Source organism: Numida meleagris, chromosome 1, assembly GCF_002078875.1.
Source record: "Numida meleagris isolate 19003 breed g44 Domestic line chromosome 1, NumMel1.0, whole genome shotgun sequence".
Taxonomy (NCBI): Eukaryota; Metazoa; Chordata; class Aves; order Galliformes; family Numididae; genus Numida; species Numida meleagris.
The window spans coordinates 164,142,292-164,159,765 of record NC_034409.1 but is presented as its reverse complement, the minus strand read 5'-3'; the positions used below and the strand labels follow the sequence as shown (position 1 = coordinate 164,159,765).

Here is a 17,474-nt window from a genome sequence, read left to right as displayed (position 1 = left end):
GTTCAAAATATCCTTTTGAAAAGGTCTAATGAAGTTACATACAGGTTGATGTATTTTTAAAAAGGGATTTGTAAAGAATCTTTGATCTCCAGCACTGGAAAAAGATTTTGACTTTTTAGGAGTTTGGTGATAAATTACAAGTCCCCATTAATTTATCTTACCTAACAGAAACTTCTTTCCTTTGCTTCAGTAGTTTGCACATATTATCACTTTTCAGAGTAAGGACTACTAAGATATTGCCATTTAGTATAGCTATATTGGAAAAATTAGCTCCATCCTGCTATGGTGTTTTTTTTCCTCTTCTTTCTCACAGAATTTAGGGGTAGAATTTGGTGCCCATAAGCAGACTCTGATCTTTCTTTAACCTTCAATTTCTTCAATCTGAACAGTTCAGTTAATTTTGAGCAGAGAGGATGACTTACTTTCTTTGAAAAAGTTACAACTTTTCCTGAGCTTTCATTTTTTAAAAATTATTTACGAAGTCTTTTATTTTTATATATGTGAATGAAGTAAAGATTTCTCTCTCAACCAGCACTTATCTAATTGCTCGATTTTTGAAGGAAAATATTTTGCTCGAGGAGAAAAAATTCTTATCTGATATTAAGAAAGTGTATGCATTAAAAATATAGCTCCTGGAAAAATAAAAATAACAGAAATGTATAGTACAGTTCTGGCAATAGAGGAATCAGCAAATTTTGGGTAAATTCTCTTCTAACACCTAGAAAAAACTTTTTATATCTAAGATAAAATGTAACACTAGAAATGAAGCATTTAAAATAAAAGATTATTTTACTGCCAAACGAAATTTCTCATATGAAAATATTTTATTTCAGTGAGCTCAGATGATTTCATTCAATTGAAATGAAGCATTTTGCCATACTTCTCCCTTAGTATATTGGAAAATTATGCTCTATTTCACACTGGATTTTTTTTTTTAAGTAAAAATTGAAATGGTGTGTTTGGAAAATATCTAGACAAATCATAATAACATTTTACAATTTTTCCAAACTGTGTTCCAGCCATAACCATCTGGGATATTCCACGAATCAGCTTCACTGTCCTACCTTTTCATTTCACTAAAAATATTATTCTAGCTGATTCACCGTTTGATGCTACCTAGCTAATACCATTGTATGAAATTTATTAATCTTATGGAAGGTGAATGAATCACAGTCTCCTTGTATATGTATCTACAGTTCTCTTGTCACCTTCAGAAGCCTTCAGACCTGGTAAATGGCAACCAAAGAAAAAGCTTATCAAGTAATATCAGTAATGAAGGCATCAATTTACAGCTATAGGGAACTCTGATAACAGAAGAGAGAAGTGAGTGAAAATTGAAGAAAAAAAAAAGAGGAAAATTACAGAAAGAATGTTTGTCAGAGGAGAAAGACCGGAGACCAGTGTATGACTGCAGCAGCTGACAGATCAAGGAACGCCTTCCATTTCATATATCTTTGATTTAATAGTGTGATTTAATAGTCTAAAATACAAGTTGCCTCAGCATTTACAAATCAAATGCCAATAAGGCTACCAGGATGTCTTGTTATTATGGACTGGGGTACTGTTCTAGCTAAAAATGCTGTCAAGTAAGTGCAACGAACATCTCTGGAAAACATCTTCCAAGCAACCTTTTTGATGTAGACCCATGAAGACATGCATAGACCACAATGAGAAGCAGAATTACAATATGTAAAAACAAGACATGAACAAATGAATTAAATTAAACTTTAGAGTCTGTACATGGGACAGTTCAACAACATGCTGAGAAGTAATGTTTCAATTGGAAAGTTTCCACAATAACATTATTTCTAGACTATCTTGGTAAGTTACATCAGTCTTAATGTTGCATTACCAACTTAAAACTTCTTATCTAATTCCTCTTCCCAAACAATTTTAAAAACTAAACAGTTTTCTCTATTGATTCCTCATTCAATCTGAAACGGGGGATTAGTAATAACAATCTGACAAAAAAAAAAAAAAGCATGAGTTATTTTTACATTTCCTTGGACAAAAACAACTAATCAATGCTTTTGCCTTCTAAAACTTGTTAAAATAGATCATATGAGCCCAATCTTTAACAGTTTTAATAATCTGAGACACACTCTCAGATTATTACTCTCTGGAGGGACAAGAAACCTTGCAGAGGGATCTAGACAGACTGGAGCACTGGGCAATCATTGATGGCATGAAACTCAACAAAGGAAAACAAAGGGTTCTGCACCTGGAATGGAACAATGCCAGACATGGGTACAGGCTGGGACATGAGTGGCTGGAGAGAAGTTCAGCAAAAAGGAACTCAGTGTGCTGGTAACAGCAGGCTCAGTATGAGCCAGCACTGTGCCTTGGCAGCCAAGAGGGCAAACTGCCCTTTGGGATGCATTAAACATAGCATAGCCAGAAAGTCAAAAGAGGAGATTCTCTCACTGCATTTAGTACTGGTGCAGTCTCACCTTGAATACTGTGTGCAGTGCTGGGATCAACAATATAAAAAGGATATTAAGATACTTGAATGTTTCCAGAGAAGGGCAATGTATCTGGTAAAAGGGTGAAGTGGTGAGGTAGTTGGACTTAATGGTCTCTGCAGGAAGCTTCCAACTGAACTGTCCTGTTCTGTTTTGTTCTATTTATTCTACTCCATTCCACTCTTAGAACTTAAGTGGTTACTGTAGAACAGACTCATACAATTTTTCACTTGTAAAAAGGTATCTGAACCTGTCCCAGAAAGTTTCATACCCTAACTGAGCTAAATTTAAACATTACTATTGATATCCATTTCTACTTAGAAACTCAACAGTAAGGTACTAATCCATTTGTTTCGGAATCCAAAGAAAATATAACTTTTACTACTGAGTATATTGTTACTTTAAAATTGGATCAGCATAGAAAACATGACCTCTTTTTTCTCTTCACAATGTCAGATTTTCTAATTATACATCCAGGTACAACAATACCCAAGCAGTCTTTTTCAATGTAGGGACAGAAACACTAGCCAAAGGAGAAGATGAAAAGTCTTTAAGTACCATCAGAAGTCTCTTGAGCACTTACCAGTTGAAGGTTATAAAATAATTATTGCTAGATATTAAAATGAAGGTGAGATTTACTTGCCCAAATTAGATCTGCAGAAGTTGAGTATATGAATCAGAACAGCTCTCACTCCAGGCTCTATTTAAACTCTGAAGGTGGTCATGATAGAACTCCAGAAGTTCTCTGAAACGTTAAACTTCCGGAAGATGATTTATCTTTTTCTAAGATACACATCTATGACAGGAGGGGGTGAATCAGCCTCAACAGGGATATTATTTTTCTCCACTGACTAATAAAAAGGGCAGCCCAACAATGACTTATAGATATCTGGAGTGATGGAAGATGCACACCAACCTAGTACAAGAATTCATAACTCATTCTGATTCCAAGCATAAATGCAGTGTAAAATCTTCAACCTGGCCTTACAGAGCTGCTTACTGCAAGTCATAAATTCTGTGCTACTATTCTAAATCAAAGAACAAATCACACCAAGTATGAGGGAATAAAATCATGTATTTTGTCAACTTACCAAAGGAACTCTTCCTACTAGCAGAGATTCAGTTTCATTATGTAAGGCCTTCACGTTGACAGCTATCTCCATGGCAGTGTTTCTGGTAAGGCTCTGGAGAATAAGAAACATAATAAAAAATATCTGATGGGATGCTAGTTGGACTGAGAATAAGTACTTTGTGCTTACAGCATCCACCATGTATTCCTCTAGGAGAAATACATCAAGTTATAGCTCTACACTGACAACTTCTTCAGCACTGAGATCACAAAAAAGAAAAATATACTATCTATTTACTGTCTTTCCTCAACTTTATTTAATATGACCTTATACAATCTTGAAGAGCCAATGAGCAGCCACCTGTGAGATGAATTCATGATTTTCATGGATGGCAAAGGCCAGTAGAAAAGTTGTGGGTCTCATTTAATGGACTGTTGATCAGAATCACCCACCTTATCCTAAGTTAGCTGCTAGCCATATTTTAAGAAGCAAAGGTTAACTAACATAGTTACCATAAATAAGCATAGGTTAGTTAAAACTATAGAGAAAGATTCTATCTAATTATTCATCTTTGGGTCCAACCTCTGAAAACAACATTGCCCAGTGTGAAGGAGACTCAGCCCTCTGCTCCCTTGGCATTCTCTGCATAACATTCGGATAACAATTAAGCATGAAAATTTCTATGAACGTATCCATAAGAATTGACTTGTATGTAGTAATATCATTTGCTGAACCTTCATCATGACACTAATTGTGTCTGGAGACACATCTAAACAATTGTCTGCAAGTAGATATCAGCTTACTTTGCATATTGTTTTTACTGTTTGCTGATATGAGTCTGGTTTACACCTGCTTAGAACTACCTTAACACACCACTTTGCTTGATGTAATACTCACTGCTGCATCACTTCAGGATGAACACCCTAGACTGTGGATCTCTTCTGCAGATGGATTAAATTCTCCACTGCTCCCAAAAGACAACAGACATATTTTCTTTGTGCCTCCAATCCAACCTTCCCTTTGGCTATTTCCCCACCACAACAAAACTCAGATGTTCCACATATTCAGAGTCAACGAAGTGCCTCTCTAAGATCCAACATTCACAAAAGGGAACATCAGCTGAGGGGGCTAATGATCCTGTGTCACAACTTCACACATATATTTACTTGTAATGCATTTACTCAAACGTAATGTAAACTTAACGTAAACTTCTGTTCTTTCTTTACCTCAGGAAACCTTGGGTTGGCTTTATTTAATGCATGTGAACATGCATTAACAGCATGAGCAAGCTCCTGCTCCAAGAGGCCATGTATTTTTGCTGCTTCACAGATTCTAAGAAAAACAGGAAAAAGAGAAAAATATTTCTTACCTCCCTTAAAGAGCAATTTTTAAGAGTATACAACATTATCATGTGAAAAAATATACAAAGTTCACGAAATACTTAAGAAAAACAGTTCCTTATAACAGAAGTTCAATCACAAGTGTCACTTTAAGCAACTCAGCATCTCATATAAATGACATCCATAATACTGGAGATTTATTCTGCTGTGACATAGAGACACATAAATCTACGCAAAATTTGTACCAAAAAATGTGGGGCTCTTAACTCAAATGAGGAACAAAGAAAAACCCTCACATATTAAGTTAACTTATTTTAAGTTATCTTAAAAAGCATTAAATATACTTCATAAAGAATAACATGAAAAGGTCAAGAACTTCTTCAGATGTGACATTAAAATTGGCTGCAACCATTCGAGATCGTGGGAGGACCAACTGTAATTACAACCACATCTCCAGAACACTGACGTTTTTAAGCTGTCTCGTCTCAACTTCCCTTTGAGTAAATTATAATCTATACCGCGCGGCCCACGGGCTGTATGCGCCCCGGCACGGCTGGCAGTGCGGCCGCCCACTGCCCCACGCCACCATGGTGGCAGCTCTGCCCCAAGAGCACAGCCGTGGCTCAGCACCGCCCGAACAGCGATGCGCTACCAACCCCATCTGGGCTGGAACCAGGGCACAGAGAGGGCGCAGTGCGGTGCTAACCCAGGTGACGGCAGAAAAGCGCATGCATTTTGATGCACTGGCTGAACACAGTCCTGTGAACAGAGAAAAGCATGCAGCCATGCTTTCTGTTGTGATAAAGGAATTTGGGAACAGCTTTCAAGATTGCCGAAAAATTCATCAGTGCTTTGGTTTATTTGTGACTCCATTTTCAGTTGACATAAATACATCACTTGCAAATTTTGAAATGGAACGTGAAGAGTTGCAACCAAAAATTTGATCATGTCTCTCTACCAGACTTTTATCAGACCTATCTTAGCAGAGAGAAATATCCCTCACTTCACAGTCATGTCTTATTCATGTCAGTTCTTTGGCAGTATGTGCATTTGTGAATAACTGTTCTCAAGGATGAAGTAAAGGAAGAGGAACATTTCATCAAAAATCTCTGACAAGGACATTAAGAACTCACTACGAATTGAAAACACTTTCATCAAACCAGACTGATGTATTAGTTTTACAAAACCAAGACCATGTAACCCATCAGTGTTAGGTTTCTGTTGCTTTCTTTTTTATATCTTTTAATAAAAAACATTAAAAAATAACTTTTGTTACATATGTACATTAACTATTTATATATTTAATGAGAGGTGCTCTAAAGCAATGCCTCCTATTTTATTATGTTGGCCCACAACATCAGAAGTGGATGTTGGTAGTATGTCAGTAGAGGCTGAACCTTCCCACCAAAATCCCATTACAATTTGTTGCCATGTGACAGATGGCAGCAGAGGAGCAGTCTGACACAATGGCATCTGATATGGAAGTGTGTATAAAGCACAGGTGTGACAACAAATTCCTTCATGCGGAAAAAATGGCACCCACTGACATTCACTGACATTTGCTGAAGGGTTATGGAGACCTAACAATGGATGTGAGCACAGTGAGGCAGTAGGTGGTCAATTTCAACAGTGGGGACAGTGACAGTGGGTAACAGTGCACCATCTGGTGCAGACTGTTACAAGCATGGCATGTAGGCTCTTGTTCATCGTTGATGAAAATGCACAGCTAATGGCGGTGACTATGTTGAAAAAGAGTGTTTTGAGTGACTGAGAATTTGCTCTATTGAATAGTGTTATGGTTCTCTTTGTAGCTGTTGTAGTTTCCATGGAAATAATTAGGAGGCATTACTTTCAGAGGAACTTAAGACTATGCGGCCCTAAACAATTCCTGTTCATTCAGTGCAGCCCAGAGAAGCCAGGAGGCTGGAAACCCATGATCTACATCATTCTTCTGTGTCTACTTAAGTCACCAGCACAGAATAGAAAGAATACAGAGTTCTTCTTTGTATTATCAGTGCTACTACACACACACTTCAAGAATTAGTTTTGATGCTTAAGACAGATTACTATTATGATAAATATAATAACAGATTCATAAAATGTTTCAAATAAAGTGTTTTTTTTAAATATTTTTTTCTGTGAAAATTGCTGCATCTTTTTTACTAAAATATCTTCTGAAAAAAAGCAGCTCTTGAAAACAAGTAAGTCAATGTGATCGGTTTTATACCAGCAGCTCACTATCATCCCAATCCATATATATTACCAAAGTGTCCAAGGTCACAGAGATGAGGATTCTGAGTATTAAGAATGAAATAAAAAGCTATGATAACTATGAATGAGTGGGTGAATGCAAAAAGATATGAAGATTTTATCTGGCAACTCCCTGAATGTTAGCGTGCTAACTGTTTACTTGTAAAATATTGTACAAAAACCTTCATGTTTATTGAAAAGTGCTTATCTTTTTAAAAACATGAATAAAAAGACTTTAAGGAGAAATGAAAAAATGGATGAGGAAGCAGTGATGGTGGAACAGGAAGTCAACAGAAGAAAAGATTTGGCTGGTCAGAAGCTGCTGGAACAGAAAAATATTTTATGTTATTAAAAAAAAATAGGAAGAGTCAAATGCCTGAGATTGATCTGTCCACAGTATGAAATATGACAGATGTAGATGCCTATACCTGTTATAGCCAAGATTCCCCCTACAATCAATGGAGAGATATTCCAGGACAGAGGCACCTCTTGTAAGATGCGCATCAAAAAAGCAGATCAGATGTACAGAGTACTACAAATATCTGTTAATTGACTATCTACGTAATATGGCAACAAATAAGTTGAGCCTCAAATAATAACTAAAAAATAATAGTAAAATACACACTACTAAGTCTACGCGTGCACTTGTATGAATAATTCAATCTTGGCGTACTGGTTGCCTAATTGAAATTTCAAATCCTATCGTACCTTGTAATAAGTTCTTCTGCAGCCTGTGAACACAGCTGGACCTGCGTGACTTCTTCATCTGTAGCCAACTCAACAGCCTGTTGAGGGTATAAGGGAGATCGAATGACAGATTTGCAGGAATCGTACTTCTGTTTGTCTTCCCAAGACTTCAGGGTGTTTTCAAAGGCCTGATCAAAATAAATTATACATTCAGTTCATAGCATTTTTATTTAAATATGTAAAAGCATGTGGAATTGCACACAGTTTTATATAAATAATATAAGCTCTCTAAATCCTTAAATTACTTTTTTTTTCAAACTTAGTACAGAGAATAAGTCATTTCTGAAAGCGTCACTTCTCTCTCTTCCTCTCTCTCCCTCTCATATCCTCACCAAGTGCCTTCCAAAGTTGTAAGAACGCAAAGGCCATAATAATACCAATACATTTTGCGAGGACAGTCAGATCAAATCTGAAAGTAATGCAAGGTTCAAACCTAAAGAAAAAAGTTAACATTTTAATAATACATTTTAATAATTGGAATACAGTTCCAATGCCATTAATTCCACACTAAATTCAACATTCAGTTAGAGGACAGAGAACTGAGGGACAGTTAAGCCTTTAGCATAGTAATGCTAGACAAGTATGAACTCTAATGGCTTTGTGACTAGATTCTGCTTGTGACTTTTCTTTCTGAATTGTCATATGGGATGTAGGGTTAGTAGGACAGACAGACAGGAGAGGAATCTGCAGAAGCTATCGCGAAGAACAGACATAGAACCTCGCTATTTCTGCAATTTGCTAAACTTCCAGTATGTGATTGTGTATACACCTAGTGCCTCAAAATGAAAATATATAAAATTTTGACCATTCTTCTCAGTATATATTAATAAGAAAACAGGAACAGCTCTAACGTAAGAGAGAAAAGCCAACAAAGAGCTGTCTCACTCATACAAAAGAACAATTCTCTATCTGGCTTATTATGGAAGTGATATAACTAGAAGTAATTATATGTTATATAAATAGTTACAAGACATTCTTACAAGCACTGTTTTTTCCTGTTATAACTGAATCAGATTACTACAGAAAACAACGTTAGCAAAGGTATATCATAACACAGTTTCTGCCACGTACTCTGTCTCGTGTTAGCATCTGAGCTCTGTTTTTATGTATAATTTTAATAACTCCTGGGGGCTGGATCCATGCCTCTCCATCGACTTGCACTGGAACCCCTTCATCACCAAGTATGGTGATCTTTACTGACCGACACTGGAAAAGAACAAACACGTTATTTTACAGAGCAATAAATATGAATCAAGCTGACAGACCACCTGAAATATGTTGATTACTGGGAGCTGTGGCATCCCTCCAGACTGGACTCAAGGGTGAAGCACTTTCATACTTCATCCATCATTTAAGACAATTTGTTACCCACTAAAATTAAAACACTGTCAGTGCTTTATTAATGTATGGGGCAGTGGTCATTTAGAGTACCCCCATTCTTCAGCATCCCAAATTGATGACAACTATGTTACTTGCTTTCGAGTAAGAAACAGACCTGAGCTATCCGGTGGTGCTGCAGTTTGATAACTCTTGAAACTGCCATCTGCATGCTGCCAAATACAGCCACAACTTCTAGGATTTTATCATCAAAAGATGGGGCCCCAAATATCTGAAAGAAAAAGAAAACATTCAATTTCCCATGGAAAATTTAGTGCATGTTAAATGACGAGCAAACTCAGCCTTCTTTCCTGTAGGTTCACTTACAGGTTCAATTTGAACATTTAAATTCATCTAAATGTCTTAGAATTTCTAACAATACCATACCTACAAATCCCATATGAGTGAAATGTCATAGACAGAAGGCAACTGCTATCTTAAAACAGCACTGACAACATTTCAAGTATCTGAATGATATCCCTTTATATAAAGGAAGGCACAGTTCAGTGTGCAGACTAAGGAATGTTTTTCAATGCAAGATGAAGGGCTTGTTCAAACCTCCACTCAGCTAAAGTATTTAATATCCAAGAGGTTCATGAAGCTAAGATGAGTAATGGTGTTTTTTCTCAGAAATGCTTATCTTCCTATAGTGTGCATTCTCTGGAAACCAATGTCTTAAGCCCACTCTCAGCTTTGACAAATGCTGCTTTAATAGGGAGAAGAATCTTGTTTTCAGCGTATATAATTGTCTGCTGTAAATGTGAAAACTGCTTTTGTGTGGAACAAAAATCCTGATCCAGTCAAGGCTAAGAATTTCCATGAGTTTACAAAAGTGCACAAAGCCAAGTGTGTGCCACTGGCACCTGGTGTCCTCCAGCAAAACTCGGACGTGTTGGAGGGGTATCCCAGGCTGGAGTTCAATTTGTTCAAGAGAGACAGAGTCTAAGCCTACCCCTAAGGCCCTTGAAGCCTGACCATTTCATACGGATATGGAACAGGGAGCAACAAGGGAGAAAAATGAGCAGATATCACTCCAGTAAGATTACAGCGGGTAAAGAGATCATTTCTCTGAGTGGTACCCAGACAAACCTAACTGGCACCATGTGCAAAGTAAGATGCATCGAGGACACCAGAAGCCATACAAGAGAAAATCCTCCAAAGGAGCCCAAAGCCAACACTAGTCAGGTCCTGCCCCTTGAAAGTGGATTTCCTGGAGGTGAAGAATAAGATAGCGAAGATCGAGGACTACATAAACCAGCTAATGGCTGTGGCAATGTCTTAGGGAGGCAGAGGATGGGAAATGAGGAGGAATTTAGTCCTTGCTGCTCTCCTGGCCAATGAGAGTCTTCATCCCAGTGCAGTGAGGTGGCTTTGGCCCAGAGACTGTGGAAGTCCTCTCAGGAAAAAGGCTGCACAGATGCCATTGTTTAGTACCACATCCAGGTGGCAATTGTCCTCAGAGCATCCCTGGATGGCAATGAGGTAAGTCTTGAACAGACAAGTGTCAAAGAAAACAAGAAAAAGTGTCAAAGTGTCAAAGAAAATGCAACTTTATTGGGCCTAGAGTCACAGCCACCAAGGCAACATCTTCCCTTTGTCCAGCTAAGCAGAACTGGCAGCATTTCAGATCACCACCATCTTTGACAATCAGTCACTCAGGATTGCAGTAAAGCAGTGAATTATGCTCCAAACTTTGTCCAGAACAAACATGTCACTTTTCTGGCACCAGAGAACTGTGAATATCAATAAAACTGCTCTAAGATATACACATTTGCTGTATGCATGCATGACAGCTAGGACAGATCTTCTCTCTCAGTGAGGAAGCCCAGGGAGAAAAAAATCTCCCGAATAGGAGCTGAGCAGATGTTAGAGATGCTTCAAGGCTATGAATGTGAACATGAAGAATATCAAAACATTAGATACCCATAGCCAAATATAAACATAACTGCCTGACATATACCAAAAACAAGAAAAGGACACTGAGACACATTCAGGATTTTTTTTGTGTGTGTGACTTTTATGTATGTATTAACCAGAGAATTGTAAGTCACAAGGAAGCAAAAGCATTTCGGTGAAAAAAGTACTGGATATACTGTTGATATTAAAACCACAATCTAATTTGCAAGTACAGTTTTAGGTGAGTCAGACCTCACAGTAAACCGGGACATTGAGAACTTGGATAATCTGCTCACAATTACAATGGCTACGCTGGGCATGAAGCAGAGAGCAGCAATCAGACTGCTTCACATTGTAAAACATTCAGTTATCTGTGTAGTGCAACATTTCTTAGGAGATTTGAGGCAGAAGGGAAAAAAAAGGTATCTTTACGAAGTACATAAGAAGCTCACCGAAAACAGCATTTAAAAAGCAGATTACTGCCCCCACTAAATTACCAGTCAGTAAATGTATCCATCCTCATTTTCTGAATGACGAGCCATTAGTCCAAAGTTGTTTGAAAAGCAGGAGGAAAATGTGGATATAAACTGTGGGAGTGATTACCTTTGCCCATTTTTCTTATTGTTAGAATGTAGCAGAGGAATCTAGGTGTTGAGAAATGTCATTTACAGCAGTTTGTAAAACAATGTATAAACGATGGGTGTCATTAAGATTAGTTTCTAAAAATACAATTTAACAGAGACACTTTTTAAAATAATCCTCACGAAAATTTTGCTGCAATGTAAAGGACAGAAGGCAAAAGACAATGCAAAATCATGGCATTCATTCATGGTAATCATTTAATTTTCAATTAAAAAATCAAACACAAGTCAATATGGTTTAAACTCAAGCAGACTCCCTAGAAGGTTACTTCTGTTCAGCATTACTCACATCATCTTCCTTGGTTCCTCCCCAGAAATTGGTCCCACCAGCATAGCTGGGAATGTTTAGCACAGCAATGCCCTGCAGACTTGGAAGAGGGATGTACTGTCCATCACACTGTAATAGAGAAAAGCTCATTCAGCATATAAATAATGTGATAAAAGTAGTTGGCTGTTTTAATACATGAAGACTCAGTAGAGCTGTCAGGTGAGGACAGACTCATTAATAGGTTGACACAAGCCTATTCCACTGACACTGTGGAGCAATCTTTTCCTCACCAATTTCAGCAATAATTTTTGCAGAGAAGACAAAACATGAGTCTCTACAGCAGAGGTGTTCCATGATCCTTCCAAGAAGTGTTTTAACACTCCTAACTGTGAAATTTCTCATACATTTTAACCATGCGCTGTCTATCAAGGATTACAAATCTTTTTGCAATGAGGGAAGCTAATTCTCTGAGTGTACATGGTAAGACAGTAATGCCCATTGACATTACAAAAGCTTGATTCACCCATCCAGTATTTGCAACTGCCAAAACTGCAATATGCTAGTTATTTAGGTAATCCCATTAAGTGAAAAAAAAACAACAAACCAAAAACCCAACACTGAACAAACTATAAAATACAAGAACGCATTGTGGCATAGCCACAAACACGTTAAACATGAACACTGTTAGGACTTGTATACGTGGCTTCCTGTAAAAAGGACTAAATCCCCTCCCAAAAATGCAACGACAAAGCTAGGACTGACTCCAGATTTGTCATCATAGCTGTGTACAGGAGTTTGGGGGGAGGGGTTGCATGTAAGAGGTCAGTAATCTTTATCCTCTAAAAATCATAAGCAACAACAAGCGCCACTCAGTACAATCACAGAACCATGTCAGTCAAGTCAATCTCACTTTACTTGCAGTCAGAGTACACCTACAGTGAAAAAATCCTTGGCCACAAGTGCTGCCCTGCAGCAGTGCCACGAGTGTGTATTTGAAATCAATAGGACATCTAAGAACCTACACGATGGATTCAGTGTCACTTTGGAGATAATGAATTTGCAGGTAAAATTTCTTTCAAAGAAGATTGCTGAATTACCAAGTTACTACTGCCATGGAAATAGAATTATACAAATGAAGTAGAAATCCCTAGAAAATAAGGAGGAAATCTTCAGCAATTATATCAAGAGGAGAAAGAGATGCAGAATATTTCCAGAACATGATTAGCATTTTCTTTTTATGCTGTAATGTCAGCAACAAGACACAGTTTAACATTTTCATCAAAATGTGTCAGAATCCAGCATACGCTCTAATATTAACAGATGCTGCATAGCCATTTGTATTGCAGTACAGGTTTGCCTTCAATTCCTGAAACTGATAATTTTAATTTTCCAATGCTGAGCACCTCATCACAAATTTTAACATAAGGCTGATATTATGCAAGGCAATAATAAATATGAATTTTTAACTTGCTGTTTTACTTGCAGATATATTCAAAAATAATTACGAGAGGTCAGATATGAATACCTTTTTGAATCTTATTTGAATCTTATTCAAATATCGTTAAATTAGAATTCTGTCTGCAGCGTATATAATGCTCTTTGCTGTCATTATATTTGCTAACAACTGCATAATTCCTTGATAATTATTCAATCTTTAGATAACAACAAGCTGACTCTACCACGCAATATCCTCCTAAAGCTCAGTGAGGGAAAGAGTTCCAAAGTGTTCAATAAACACAGAGATGTGGCACTCAGGGACGTGGTTTAGTGGGGAAATATGAGTGGTAGGTGGATGGTTGGACTGGATGACCTTGGAGGTCTTTACCAACCTTAATGATTCTGTGAACTTATAATGATATATGTTATATCATAACGTAAATTTATGATGTTTATCTTCATATAAACATCATGAAATTCCATATGAAATACTTAGCATGAAGAAAAAAATGGAAACTATTTGTTTTCTCTGTCACCCTCCAGCCTACTCTTTGGGTGAACACAACCATGACTGTCCCATAGCGATTTTGTGCATTTGGTAACTATTTCCATCATCTCCTGTAAGGTCCCAGTATCGTGAGTAAGGCTTAGATTTGGTGCTAGGACTTAAAAGAAAAAAAATAATTACATTCAGATAATATATACTGCATTTGTTGTTGCTGTGGTAATACTTTGCTCTTCCTCTGCGTGGCTATCTCAAGCATCTATTTGAGAAAGTCTCTGTAGGTGTAGCTGTGCTTCTTGGGATGCTCACTCAGAATGTCTCCTCTTCTGTCAGGATTTTTTTTCCTAAGGCCATCTGCGTGCTCTCTCTATATGAGTAATCAAGCTGTCAGACAGTTTAAAATGAACCTGAAGGATTAAAATTCCATAACCTTTTCCTTCTGTTTAGTGTATGTACATTTCTGTTACTGTTCTTAAAACCTGATCTTCTGCTTTAAGGCAGTGAACATTAAAATTTATATATCTGTGCAAGATATTTCAATCAAAATTTTTTTTTAAAAAAAGCAACTACAACAAACATGAAATCAGATATCCTGAAATATTTAAATACTGACATTTAATTCCAATAAATCCCCCAAGGAATCGCCTCTGACATAGCATATTTTTAGACAGTGCATTTGAGGGAAGGATTTTACAAGCTTGGGCTGACGCAAGAACTCTGAAAGTTTTCAAGAGGAATCGTATTCATCACCACATGTTGCAGTAGCAAAAAAGTTCATTCTATCTGTGAACAAAAATTACCTCAAGTTGAACTTTTTGTTCTAAGTTCTTGTAAGTTCTCTGCAGTAGCTCTTTTGTGCCAAGAACTCCATACCACATCATGTTTTTTGTCCGACTCCTGGAAATAGGTAAAATAACATACTGAAACACACATACTATGTCTTGTATTTGTAGGAGAAAGAAAACATGAAGAACCTCAAATAAAGAGATAAGGAAATAAAACGTATGGAAACATCTCACCTCTGTTACTCACAATTACCTGCATTTTTCAGGGTGCTCTTCTCGCTTGTTATTAAATTCAAGTGAAATTTTTGCATCTAACCCAATTCCAAAATAGTTGTTCATGACACATTTTTCTGAGTATCCCTCCCTTTTAGAAGAAAAGAGATAATTAGTTGCACATTTTTACAGTTCCCAGACACACAGAACTATGACCAAGACCCTGGATGGTCTCAGAGCAGATACATCAACAGGATACATCACAAGATGGTTCCTCTGAACCTCCCTGAGGAAGCCTAGTGTTTGTCAAAGAAACAGATCGACTGCTGTCTCCTTTGCAAGTTCAAGTAGCTTCCTGTAGGACAAAGAAGAAACTGTAACATACCCCAATATCTCTGCCGAACTCAAAATAACAGTGGAATAGGAGGAAAGAGCTGCCTTGTATACAGCTCTGAGACAGCAGCACCAAAGTGGGCTGAGCACCCAGGCAGCATTTAGACATGCTGGTGCTACTAGCACAGCAGTACTCTGTTTTAGAGTCTACATGTGGGGCTACAGCCCACAACCCAGATGCCAGCTGTAAGTCTCTGTCAATGCTACATCCAGCTCTGGGAAGTAGAGACAATTTAGGATACAACATTTCTGCCTTACTGTCCTAACCCTTAGGCAGACACTTCTTCCTCCACTCCAAGACCCTGCTTCAATGTTTTGCTTAGCTTGTGTGCAGACCAGCAGTTCAGGCAAGAGAATCCAGTTCTGATGTACTGATGTTCTTGTTCTCTCAGAGACCATGCAAGGAGTAAGTGAGCAAATGTTTCCCATTACTTCTGTTGCTACAAGACAATCCTGGGCTACTCATAACTAAGGCCTTATTCTAAAATGGCACAATCCAACATGTTTTCAGACCTTTAGATTTACAGAAAAACAATACCAAAACAGGATTTCATAGTGAAAAAAAAAATACGACAAGCTAAAAATCTTAATTAAAGCAAAGTAAAGTAAAAAAAAAATCTCTTACAGCGAATCTGGATCTGGGTCAATAAATGGTGTAGCACCAAATGGATCGATGTTAGCTAGTAACATTTTACTAATAATTGAACTTCCTGCAATAGAAGCAGCTAGGCCAGCCCTTAAACCTGATAAGAAAAAGAAAACAGCAAGAAAATAAGTAAACAATTTTGATTTATTAAACAGAGAAACATACGTTGTCATAATATGAATGACATAATTCTGAGAGACAAAATATTCATCAAACCCTTGTATGGAGGGATTGAAATTCTATCTTAACTTTTATCTATATTGGCTATCCTTTTAGGACTCTAGTTCTCTTGAACAGAAAGTCAGTTATGCTGAGGTGTGGCTAAATTTTCAGGTACCACCACTGGAAAAGATAAAGGAAAAAATTCAAGATTTCTGGCCAACATTCAATGGCTGGCATACAACCAAATCACTCATCTAACATTCAGAAATATTATTACTGCTTTTATTCAGTCTAATTTTCATTTCCAAACTAATCACAGTTTTCTTTTTGTCCTGTCCTTTAGAAGGCAACTGTCATAAGATCAACATTCATGTGGTTGGTTCTGCAACTAGTAACAATCTAAACAAAAGTGAATGCTTACATATTTAGCTTGGTAAGCACGAGCTGAGTGAGAGGCTCTTGAAGACTTGATGACTGGTCTCCATGCCTACTTTGACCACTGAGCACAACACAAAATACTATGCAATGCAGGTAAATAGCATTAGGTCAATTTCAGCAATAATTTCGCTGAAATTGACGTAAAGAAAAAAGTAAGTTCATATCCATCATTCATTAAATGTATTAATCAAGTTAGTTAAAACAGTGATTTATTGGTGCCCCCTACTATTAATTGCATTTGGATAGGAACGGATTTGTTTCAGCTGTACAGGAGCTTTGTATACTTTCAGTTACACATTTCCTGAGAGGTATTGGTGGACAGCTCTTATTCAGAAGGTTGATCCTTACACAGCTCTGTCCCTCAGACCTTTAAAAGCCTCCATTGGCAAGGATGAGTGATAGAAGATCCTGAATTCCAATTTTTCATCATCCAGAATCAAATGCAGCACTTTTTGCTACATCTGGTGTTGTGCCAAACAATCAGGAACACTCTATATTCCTTTGCACTTCCTACTATATGACACAACATGAAGGTGTGTTTGTCGGTTCAGATGAATTTGGATTCTTCTATTTCCACATAGAGCAGCAGGTGTGAAGTAAAAAATTGTTATTTGACAGCAAGAAGGAGAACAGAAGGCAATATCAACATAGTGTGAGGAACACCAGATTTTAAAATCACAATTACCTGGGCAGATAATCCTAGTGTTAAGGACAGGGAGGTTCTCTTTGCTGGCAGCCAAAGCTGGAGCAGAGAAAGAGCCTGTCTGAGAATGGATACCTCGACTCGTACGTCGATCTGGAGATCTTGGTGCAGTTTTACCTGTTCAGAAGTAAAAGTAAGAGC

The 17,474-nt window shown here is 37.4% G+C and overlaps 1 protein-coding gene across 5 annotated transcripts in view; it reads right to left on the bottom strand.

Moving 5' to 3' along the window:
* DGKH (diacylglycerol kinase eta) overlaps positions 1 to 17,474 on the bottom strand; it is a 167,604-nt gene that overhangs the window by 19,106 nt on the left and 131,024 nt on the right. For all 5 annotated transcript variants that reach the window (XM_021375075.1, XM_021375093.1, XM_021375084.1 and 2 more), the window contains 10 exons: positions 17,316 to 17,450; positions 16,010 to 16,127; positions 15,032 to 15,142; positions 14,794 to 14,890; positions 12,073 to 12,180; positions 9,365 to 9,478; positions 8,941 to 9,075; positions 7,831 to 7,997; positions 4,759 to 4,864; positions 3,554 to 3,646 (listed from right to left, as the gene is read on the bottom strand). In XM_021375075.1, the coding sequence (XP_021230750.1) occupies positions 3,554 to 3,646; positions 4,759 to 4,864; positions 7,831 to 7,997; positions 8,941 to 9,075; positions 9,365 to 9,478; positions 12,073 to 12,180; positions 14,794 to 14,890; positions 15,032 to 15,142; positions 16,010 to 16,127; positions 17,316 to 17,450 (1,184 nt within the window). The remainder of the gene's footprint in view (positions 1 to 3,553; positions 3,647 to 4,758; positions 4,865 to 7,830; positions 7,998 to 8,940; positions 9,076 to 9,364; positions 9,479 to 12,072; positions 12,181 to 14,793; positions 14,891 to 15,031; positions 15,143 to 16,009; positions 16,128 to 17,315; positions 17,451 to 17,474) is intronic.